An 11,986-nucleotide genomic window follows, 5' to 3' on the forward strand; every position below is an offset into this window, starting at 1 on the left:
GTTCTGCTAGTTTCGCAGGAGAGCTTCTGCAAAGTTTGGAAGGTAGGAGACGAGATACTGGCAGAAGTAAAGCTGTGAGTACCGGGCGTGAGTCGTGCTTCGGTAGCTCAGATGGTAAAGCACTTGCCCGCGAAAGGCAAAGGTCCCGAGTTCGAGTCTCGGTCGAGCACACAGTTTTAATCTGCCAGGAAGTTTCATAACAATACTATAGTCACCCTTCTGATTCCTAACAGCATGACATCTAAAACCTTGTTTTGTGTATCAACTTTATTTTCCAAATATACACGGCGTAATGGACATAAGTGCAGATATTGCTACCGTTGACTAAGAACGATGTAATGAAGAATATTACATCAGTATTTACGTTGTTTGTGGACTAATAATTATAGCTATAACAAGTCATATGTTTTTAGGTTGGTTAGTACCTCCAAGTACATGTGACAACAGCAGGTTTCTGAAGTTGCTAAAGTGTGAACACGTGAATGCTCTATGCTGACAGGCGTAGTCCACTTATTAGTGCAGTACGACCACGTAGAAAACATCAGGTCGTAAGATTTGTGACGTATTTGTGGAAAGACTGTTCGACGCAGAGAAAAAACAACAATCGCACTGATGTATGTGCGAACTAAGGTTTGACATATAAAAAAACTGCAGTTATACCCGTTAAACCCTGTATTTCCAAATGGCAAAACAGTTAGGCAGCGAAAACTGCCGAGTATCAGCGCCGTTGGGAGTCCACTTTAGACTGAAGTTCCCCGTGTAACTACGTAATTCAGGAAGGCAACGACATACCACCTCCAACAGGGCCACGTCTAGTAAAGCACTGCGATATTCAGACTAAGTGGATTGGCTACAGCGTGACCTTACATGATTCAACAGTTCAATGTCTGTAGGTGAATAGACCCGCTATTCAGTATGTATCAATACAGGCCTTTTATGACTCTCATTGGGCTTCAGTTCAACTGCAAAGACATAAATTCGTTGAGCTTTGTGACCATCAGTTAACGAGGAGATGATCAGTGCCCTATTGGGCCAAAAGCTCTTCCACTTTGCTCTATAAACAAATTTTATAGAGCCCACTACCAGGCGAAGCTTGGTGCAATGCGGTAGAAAGCATTTACCATTCTGGATCTCGCAGTTCCGCCTTTGCAAAGCGGACGTGTGTACCACCACAATTTTCAGACAGATTGTTTTAGCTTTTCTACACAGAAGCTGGAATTCGTTCATTAAATAGTCGCGTTTCATATTCATTTTAGGCGAATCCTGTGTCGCTAAGATGTTGCAAGGTTTTCTGTACACATGTTATCGACTGCTGGCTGGTAACGTGAAGGTATTTCTCTAGGCGATACTTGGAAGCTACAGTGAAGCGGCTTATAGTCTTGCACAGTCAGAGTCATGTCTTAGCGTGTCCTATTCCATGGGAGACAAGGCTTTATCTTCAGAAATACAGCAACCAGCTGAACAATTAGTAAAATAGATAAATTAATGTTAACACAAAGCCTTAATCATTCTGTTTCTGATTCCGCCTTGTTACAGACATCTAATATTTCTCGCTTCTCTTTTGTGAGTAGAAGTTAGGCTTGCAGTGGGAGATTGCACGTCCTCATTGCATGTGATGTGCCTATAAGGCGAGTCTCTGGCAACTGTTCACTCATCGTAGGGCAGTACCATTTGTTCATGCTTCTGTTTCTTTCCCCGTTGTGAAATGAAATCATTCTTAGTAGCCAAGATTTCCATTAAACCATACTGAGGTAGCGATATTAATTATTTGTGGGTCAATATTTTGTATGAAAATGGCATATTGTTCCACGTGGTTAGTGCTGGTGGACTGTCCATTCTATAGCTTTCCCTCATGTCTACTATCGCAGAGTCATTATCAATAGAAGACCTAGCGCGTACCATATTATCATTCAATAGTCTACAATTTATATCAAAAACATTTAGTCGCTATTGTAACAGGAATTGCATTAAATGTCACCTTGGCATTGTTCCATCTGTAAGGCAACAGTGAGGTGGAGACGATGGTCCATGCGCTGAACCAACAAATGATAAAAACAATGGGAGGGGTTACCAAGCGCCGCCACGTCTTATTTGGCCCCAGCATCGCATAAAGTAGACCAGGAATGAGAGATTCTGAGCTATGACACTTGTTGCCAGGGCTCCTCAGGGTAGACGAACGCCATGTACACTATAGCTCTATACTCGCAGACCCTTCAAGTCATAACATTATAGATATGGTACCGGTAGATTCATTAAAGCTTCCTAATTCAACTTTACGGTCTTCAGGAGATACAAGTCTTACCACTTAATCCGTTTAAACTGTACACACAATATTGCGAAAAGTAACATATTCTCTGTAAAATCTATGTACAAGAAATATAATCAGGATTTTACAGCTTATCAAAAATTATCTTCAATGTTGACTTCAAACCAGATTTGCAATTATGCAATTACGGAGAAAACATAAAATTTTAAACACGTAAATTCATATTACATGTAAACAAATCTCTCACCGTTAACATCATATAAATTTCAACAACAAAGCAGAAGACGAAAATTACACAAATTGTGAAATAATATTAATTATTAATTGAATTACTTTCTGGAACTTTATGTCTCTCTAAAAATTTAGGAGACAGAGACACTGAAATGCTTCGTAGGTTATGTTAGTTCTATCTCAAACAGAAAATAGCCATATTTGAAATACGAAAATTTCGTAGTAATTTTGAACTCAAAAAAGAATATTTGAGTTACAAATTCGTTCACGCCAAAATTACGTTTATTATTTGTGAATCCTCATACAGAAGATAAAACAGAAGTAACCTATTCGTAGAAAAACTTAAAACTGTAAAATACCTGTTTGACAATCAGAGTAGATAACACGCCCAAGTCAAATTGAGAATACCAGTGTCAAGACAATACACACATCATAGACCCATAAATAATTACCAATAGATATTGTAAACTGCATTGCAACCTGTTTGTTTCATATTTTTCTAGTTTTTGTCATGGTATTAACCTGTCTCAAAAGAGTATAATCTAAAACCAGAATATCAACTCCAACTGGAGGTTTTACGAGGTCTTTGGCATATCGATGCTGACGACGCACTTGGTTGTCAGGAATGCTACGAATCGGACGGGTGTTAACGGTCGCTCTATAAACCTTTGTCATCACTAATTTACGTGGATATTGTAAACAGTTGTGAAAGTGTATCAGAATCTGGAATTAGAACGTCTAGTAGAAAATGACTATATGGACAAGACTGTTTATTGAAAAGCAAATGTCAAACAGAAACCTGCTAACAGAACCTACTTTTACAATCTTGTACAAGAACAAGAAGCAGTAGCCTGGGAGATCATTGTCAAAACTTCAACATCGTAAAGCTAAGTACAGTCGATTCAGCTACTCCTTTTTCACTTTGTCCAAATTTAGATACTTTAGGGTAGAAGACTAGTACTAGAATTTGGTTATACTGGAAAGGTATTAGGACAGGTAAATGAAGCGAAGCGTGGGCCGCGGCCAGGATACTAATACGCATATTTTAACAGGTTTGTTTCTGTTGTAGAAAAGGGATTTGGAGTTTTTATTTCAGTGAGATACAGCCATCGGATACAACAAAAAATTCAAGATGGCTGCTGCTAAAATACTTGTCATGTGAAATGCAAATTAAAGATCGATGCCACCATGGACGGAAAAACAAAGATGGACGCCAGACTCCAGAAACAGAAGCGTTAACTGGCACCTAAGTTAAGTACGCTTACGACTGTTATTTCTCAAGTTTGTGTTGCGATAGTGGAAAATATTATAATTTAAAATGTACTTTAGTATCGACATTTTGCAAAGAGTAACAATTTTTTTCAAAATGCCGAGTCTGTTTGACGAAACAAAACAAGAACCAGATTGAAGAGGTGGTACAGTTTCTGCAAGAAAATGTAGAAAGAGTGTCACTTGACCTGTCAAATGTAGATAAGGCAGATCATAATCAAGGAGACCTAGGCCAAAGTGAAAACAATGGACAGGGAATTTGCAAAGCATTTTAACGAAAATGTATCGTAACACTAATGCTACTGTCCAAAAATGTTCTTATTAGTTCAGAACTTACCAAAATTTCTTAGGATAATAACAGAACCTCAACTGAACAACAGAATCGAAAAAAACAATTGAAGATGAAAACACTGCAATTGAAAGGCTATGTATGAGATAGTTACTGAGCTAACCAGTCACATTGATTATGTTAAAAAGCAGGTACATCTACATTTATACACCGCAAGCCACCCAACGATGTGTGGCGGAGGTATGTGATCATGCAACAGCTGTTTGCAGCAATGTAGAGAAATTAGATGCGTGAGTAGAAAATGTAGAAAAGAAGATTGTCAACTCAGATTCCAGGCTGACAATTTTTGAACAGAGAATGACTGACGCAAATGAGAAGGTGCAATTTAAAATTGGTGCTGTAAAAACCAAATGTAAGTGTGAACTTGAAGTGATTAAGCAGAAAAACATGGGAAACAGTGATACACATAATAATAAGATGTCTCAGAACAAGTCGGAACAATTGGGAAAGAAACTGATACCAATGTATCACAGTTCATGCAAATGTATTTAATTTACAGAAACAAGTGCAGTAATCACAAGAAGGAACCTGTTCCAATATATTCTTCAATGCTGGGTATTCTACCTGTTCAAATAAGCCTTTTCATAGCAATAAAGATTTTCAAACGGTAGATTTCAAGCAGCATTGTGAAGATAACTTTATACATGGAATAAGTAATGACCTCAACATTAAATTTGTGAAAAGATTCTTAGACGATGACGTTTCATCCTGGGCAAACCAACTTAATTGCCATAGATTAACCTTTATTGAGTTTATTTTGTTTTTGTAAAAGTTTTGGTATGAAGCTGAGCAGGCTAGAATTACGAGTGGGTTTCTGGATGGACCTAGATGCTGAGAACAAAAGGGTACTATAGAAGAGTTTTGCAGGGACCAGTTGAAAAAGTTAGTACATTTGAGTCAACCGTTTGATGAATTAATGCAGATCAATAACTCAAAAGATGACTACCTGAAAAGGATGCAGCGGGGGTTGGCTTATGGGATAGTGAATCAGTGGATCTATTCCTAAAACATGCAGATAGGTTGGACAGGGCATTCAAAAGAACTGATAGGCAAAGTATGGTTATGGGGGACCTTATTGGAGAAACAATAACTGTTATAACAGTCATATTAACTACAATAACAACTATTGTGGAAGAAGTGGAGCTAAATACAGTAATTTCATTAATTATTGTGCAGAAAGGGAACCTGAAAGGGGTAACTAAAGCTTTCATTACACAGGGACCAGTGTTTCTGATGCGCACTTAACTCAAGAGTTGTAAAAAAGAAAAAAAGACAGAGTAGTTAATATATTTCAAATATGTAAAGAAGTTGTAGATGAGGAATTTTGGAGTAGTTGCTGAAAAGAACGTTCACAAAGCCAAAGTAATGGTGAAACATTAAGTTACGAGTTTTGTTTAGAAGAAGGGGATCAATACAAGTTATTCAGTCAAGATATTTGGGTAACTTAGAAGGAAGTGATTGTAAGGACATTGAATTTGCAGACTTGTTTGAGCATAAGGGTGAGGGTGCAATAGAAAATAAGGTAACTGCTACTCCTGCAAGTGATGATGTTGAGAAGTCAAGAGTTGAACTCAGAAGTGATGAATATGATGATGTTAGATATTTTATAAGTTTAAAGAGAGAAGGGATGTTGAGAGATGAGAAACATGAGGCCTCAGTTCCTTTTGAGTTGTTTGGTGTACTATGGACCAATGGGGAAAACATGAGTTATGCAAAGTCTAGGGAGTTGAAAATGCCTAAACCTGCTCAAGATTCAAGTAGTAATGGGGTTTAAGACCATAAGTGTGCTAAACAAAACCTACACTGCTTGTAATCAAGTGTTATAAAGGATAAGAATGCAATAAAACTGTACAAAATCTTGGAACAACCGACAGCAGTAACTAAACAACATAATCCTGAAGGGTGGAAAAACCATAATGGTGTATATTTGAACTATTTTAAAGAAAATTTAAGTGTTTCCACGAGGTACTGGCAGAAGTAAGGCTGTGAGGACGGGGCGTGAGTCGTGCTTGGGTAGCTCAATTGGTAGAGCAATTGCCCACGAAAGGCAAAGGTCCTGAGTTCGAGTCTCGGTCCAGCACACAGTTTTAATCTGCCAGGAAGTTTCAAAATTGTAGTGACCAGTATCAACAAACGTTAAACTTGAAATCTCTCTTTGAAAATGATTAGTGTGACGTACATACCCACAATTCTGAATTAAGCATGAAATTATTTGATAAAGTGACCAATATTTATAATCACGATGATATAGAAAATGATTCGTTAGAGGAATAAGTTGGTAGGAAATCCTTTCATTAATGTGAAAGTTGGAGCATGGGAAGGATGGTGCCTAATAAACTCCAGAAGCCGAACTTTGAATATAGCAGAAACATTCAGTAAGAAGAAAGATTCAAATTATCTTGAATTCCCTGTGATTATAGTAAAGATTGAAAGGGCTACAGGTAGAAACGTTGGGAGAATCAAGTGTTAATAACATTTGAAATTGGTGCATCCATATCCAACCATGGGTTTCTTATTATCCCTGACCTCGGAAAACATTTCGTCTTTAGCATAGATTGGTTGCACAAATCCAGTGAAATAGTGAACTGGAAGGAGAAAGCGTTATATACAGAAACACAAGCTAAGTTTTCACAACAAAGCACCATGTACATAGAAAATAACTTATCTTTTGTTGAGGAAACCCCACATATGGTGGAGTATGTTGAAGAGAAAAGGAAGGAGACTGAGTATTTTATAAAACTGGTAATGAAAAGGTGCCTGAAGCAGAATGGCAAGATGATCAACAAAACAATTTGTAATGACATGGGGAGAAATCAAAATAACGATGAAAATTGGATGTCAGTAAAAACCCTGTTAGGGAAATCAGGCGAGAAAAATATTACCAAATCTTATAAAATCTATAATGGTGTTTTGTTCAGACGTACTCAGAACCACTCTGACTGTTAGAACTACGTTGGCCAAAGCAGTTCACTGAGAAATTACTTAGCTATACACATGAAAGTTATGGTCATTTTGGGACACAGAAATTTCTGCAGTATTACAAGAGAATATCTACTTCTTCAATAAGGTGAAGCAGGTAAAGAAGTGTATTTCAAGTTGTGGCAAGTGCGAAAGAGTAACTGTAACCAACCAAACCAGTCGAGGAGCTATGCAAAACATCATCCCTGACAAACCCGCAAGTCTTGTGGCAACCATTCTGTATGGGCCACTACCCAATTCAGAATGTTGGTGTAGCTATTATTTAGTTTTGGTAGATCTATTTTCTAAATTTATCAAACTTTACCCAGTAAGGAAAGCAACTTGTGAAGCTACTGTATCAACTGTATTTGTTGTTGTTGTGGTCTTCAGTCCTGAGACTGGTTTGATGCAGCTCTCCATGCTACTCTATCCTGTGCAAGCTTTTTCATCTCCCAGTACCTACTGCAACCTACATCCTTCTGAATCTGCTTAGTGTATTCATCTCTTGGTCTCCCTCTACGATTTTTACCCTCCACGCTGCCCTCCAATACTAAATTGGTGATCCCTTGATGCCTCAGAACCAACCGATCCCTTCTTCTGGTCAAGTTGTGCCACAGACGTCTCTTCTCCCCAATCCTATTCAGTACTTCCTCATTAGTTATGTGATCCACCCATCTAATCTTCAGCATTCTTCTGTAGCACCACATTTCGAAAGCTTCTATTCTCTTCTTGTCCAAACTATTTATCGTCCATGTTTCACTTCCATACATGACTACACTCCGTACAACTACTTTCAGAAATGACTTCCTGACACTTAAATCTATACTCGATGTTAACAAATTTCTCTTCTTCAGAAATGCTTTCCTTGCCATTGCCAGTCTACATTTTATATCCTCTCTACTTCTACCATCATCAGTTATTTTGCTCCCCAAATAGCAAAACTCCTTTACTACTTTGAGTGTCTCATTTCCTAATCTAATTCCCTCAGCATCACCCGACTTAATTCGACCACATTCCATTATCCTTGTTTTGCTTTTGTTGATGTTCATCTTATATCCTCCTTTCAAGACACTGTCCATTCCATTCAACTGCTCTTCCAAGTCCTTTGTTGTCTCTGACAGAATTACAATGTCATCGGCGAACCTCAAAGTTTTTATTTCTTCTCCATGAATTTTAATACCTACTCCGAATTTTTCTTTTGTTTCCTTTACTGCTTGCTCAACATACAGATTGAGATAGTATGTAGAGGATAAGTATATTCCACAGATAGGGAAGCCTCAGGCTATACTCTCTGACAATTGCTCATAATTTATTTCACACGGTTGGAGATTCTTCATTGGAAGAAAAAAGATTAAACACATTTGAATTTCAGCATACAACCCATCAAGTAACCTGGCAGAGAAATACATGAGGAAGATGAGGACACTATGTAGAACCTACTGCCGCCATGAGGTCATCGAGATGGCGTCAGGCCACCGGTGACCAGGGAACCACTCTGCCTCCTCAGCGACTCAGAGGACACCGCCAGGGTCACTTCTGACCCTTTATATCTAGCGGCGCCGTGGCTGCAATAATGTGCCTTGTTGTGAGTGACATAAGGCAGATATATGTGGTGAATACCTGTGTATATAGTTGTTTTAATTTTGACAATCCGATGCATCAGTCTGCTAGTCTGTTACGTATTCTTACTGCTGTTTTGGTAAGTAGGTTGGTAACTACACTACTGGCCATTAAAATTGCCACACCAAGATGAAATGCAGATGATAAACGGGTATTCATTGGACAAATACATTATACTAGAACTGACATGTGATTACATTTTCACACAATTTGGGTGCATAGATCCTGAGAAATCAGTACCCAGAACAACCACCTCTGGCCGTAATAACGGCACTGATACGCCTGGGCATTGATTCAAACAGAGCTTGGATGGCGTGTACAGGTACAGCTACCCATGCAGCTTCAACACGAAACCATTGTTCATCAAGAGTAGTGACTGGCGTATTGTGATGAGCCAGTTGCTCGGCCACCATTGACCAGAGCCGGCCGGTGTGGCCGTGCGGTTCTAGGCGCTTCAGTCTGGAACCGCGTGACCGCTACGGTCGCAGGTTCGAATCCTGCTTCGGGCATGGATGTGTGTGATGTCCTTAGGTTAGTTAGGTTTAAGTAGTTCTAAGTTCTAGGGGACTGATGACCACAGATGTTAAGTCCCATAGTGCTCAGAGCCATTTGAACCATTGTTGAACCATTGACCAGACGTTTTCAATTGGTGAGAGATCTGGAGAATGTGCTGGCCAGGGCAGCAGTCGAACATTTTCTGTATCCAGAAAGGCCCGTACAGGACCTGCAACATGCGGTCGTGCGTTATCCTGCTGAAATGTAGGGTTTCGCAGGGATCGAATGAAGGGTAGGGCCACGGGTCGTAACACATCTGAAATGTAACGTCCACTGTTCAAAAAGCCGTCAATGCGAACGAGAGGTGACCGAGACGTGTAACCAATGGCACCTCATACCATCACGCCGGGTGATACGCCAGTATGGCGATGACGAATACACGCTTCCAATGTACGTTCACCGCGATGTCGCCAAACACGGATGCGACCATCACGATGCTGTAAAGAGAACCTGGATTCATCCGAAAAAATGACGTTTTGCCATTCGTGCACCCAGGTTCGTCGTTGAGTACACCATCGCAGGCACTCCTGGCTGTGATGCAGCGTCAAGGGTACCAGCAGCCATGGTCTCTGAGCTGCTAGTGCATGCTGCTGCAAACGTCGGCGAACTGTTCGTGCAAATGGTTGTTGTCTTGCAAACGTCCCCATCTGTTGACTCAGGGATCGAGACGTGGCTGCACGATCCGTTACAGCCATGCGGATAAGATGCCTGTCATCTCGACTGCTAGGTTATTAGCGATCTTGGCAAAGAAGTTTATCTTCTCTAATTTATATACCAAATCCAGGAGGGAGGTATCTGGTGTCACGTAGCAGTATCAATTTCTACCCAGAGAGTGACATACAAGGGGTAGGGGTGGGGGGATGGAAGATAATTTACCAGATGGCAGTTCATTGCTGGCCACAACGGGATAGGACACATCAAATACACAAAGGGCTTTTCCAAACGTGTCATGAAGCCATAATAAGTTGCTTTCACAGCCTGAGAAGTTAACTGGAGTTCATAGCTCACAAAGCTATGTACCGGACTGCATTATGGACGATAACCCCTACGCTACCTTGGTTGTATTTATGGATGTTATCTGAATTTACTGTAACGCTTGCTGTGAACTGGCTTAAGGTCCACCACTTCGATATGGTAATTGTACTAACACGGTACGTGTTGCCATATGCATTCGCGTCTGTAGTGACTTCATGTGTTTAAAATAAATCATGGACGTGACCGATGTTTCACCTATAATTTGGATGGGCAGTCTGAATTTTTTCCCAGGATGTCTTGAATCGACTAACAATGGACAAATATTTTGAATTTCCCTGTGTGGAACAGTATATCCCAGAGGCCCCCGTATCGCTCTCAAGTTTGTACAACCAGGGAAGTAAATAGCTGTTTTATTGGTATCCCTGCTATGAAGGTGACGAAAAATTGTTGTCAGTATTGTGTGACAGGTTTTAGACAGATGCTTCCTGACAACGACATAATATAACACTTAGTTGCTGCCTGCCATGCTTTGTTAACACAATTTTGAAGTACCGAGTCTCACTCGAGAGTGTTATTTTCCAATGAATGAGCGATGTATCCAGTCCACACCGGAAGAATGTGGTTTTTTGGTTTAAGGAAAATCCCCATTACGTGTAAGAACTGAAAAGGAACCCGCCTCATTTTATGATATAAGCCGGAATTTCATAATGACACCTCTTCAGGCCATATTCTTTTGAAGGGCACATCAATGAAATTCACATTTGGACACACTGGTTAGTACCTCAGCTCAGACACAAGGGAATCATGGCTCACATGTTGATACAGCATGATGGGGCTCCATTAGACTTTGTTATTCACATGCATGAGTTCCTTTGTGAACAATTGCCAAGTCATTGGCTGCAGCTCCAATGAAATGACCACAAAGAAGCCCAGACCTTACCACGCCAGACAATTCATTACAGGGAATAATCAAATCTTATGTGACTCGACGTCTGTACAAGATTAATGGAGAATTGAGTGTAAGTGTTGAGGACTTCTTTACAAGTCCAACTCCTGATATATTCCGCAAGGTGTCAAGGATAACATAGGGACGCATAGATCTATGTGTAAGGCACAATAGTGGCATATGGATCCTCTCGTCACATACATAAGTACGCCAACATACAACATACTATACTGACCTAAGAGTACCTGTCTGTCTCGGACACACTGTGTACTAGAAAAGAGAAGGTAGGGGACAGGCAAGCAGCGGCCAGCTCACCGTTTCTGTGGAGGTAGGCGACCGCGCTGGCCAGCTTGCGGATCACCTCGCGGGCGTCCGCCTCGCTGAACTGCCGGCGCTCACTGAACTCCTGAGCCAGAGTGCTCGAGCAAAGTTCGAACACCAGGTACAGCTTCTGCAACCACACCATGTCCCTCTTTTTCACTACATGCGGAAAACAATGCGTTAGTTCTATATATTCAATGGCGCTACATTGTATAATGTTGCACGTCGCCGCCAAGGTCCCGACTTAGGGCCACTGTTTTCCTTTCATAAATTTCATTACCTGTTATTAATTTTTCAGATGATTCAAACAGTGAGATACATTTTGGGGCACGTTAAGTTTCAGAAAAGAGCGCTTATGAAATTTTTATGGACATAAGCAAATGGTTTGTAGTGAATTCAATATCATTAAATTTTAAAAAACATTCGTTTAATGTAGTTTAGAACTAGCAAAAGTCAGTATATGCATACAATATGACGATACGTACATACAAAAATT

At 40.1% G+C, this 11,986-nt stretch overlaps 1 protein-coding gene across 1 annotated transcript in view; it reads right to left on the reverse strand.

Moving 5' to 3' along the window:
• The window catches only part of LOC124788780 (serine/threonine-protein kinase 33-like), a 38,398-nt gene extending 26,763 nt beyond the window's left edge, over positions 1-11,635 (reverse strand). The window contains exon 1 of the mRNA XM_047256063.1: positions 11,485-11,635. Coding sequence (XP_047112019.1) covers positions 11,485-11,635 — 151 coding nt within the window. The remainder of the gene's footprint in view (positions 1-11,484) is intronic.
• Positions 11,636-11,986: the final 351 nt, after the last annotated feature.

The sequence above is a fragment of the Schistocerca piceifrons genome, chromosome 3 (assembly GCF_021461385.2).
Source record: "Schistocerca piceifrons isolate TAMUIC-IGC-003096 chromosome 3, iqSchPice1.1, whole genome shotgun sequence".
Classification (NCBI taxonomy): domain Eukaryota; kingdom Metazoa; phylum Arthropoda; class Insecta; order Orthoptera; family Acrididae; genus Schistocerca; species Schistocerca piceifrons.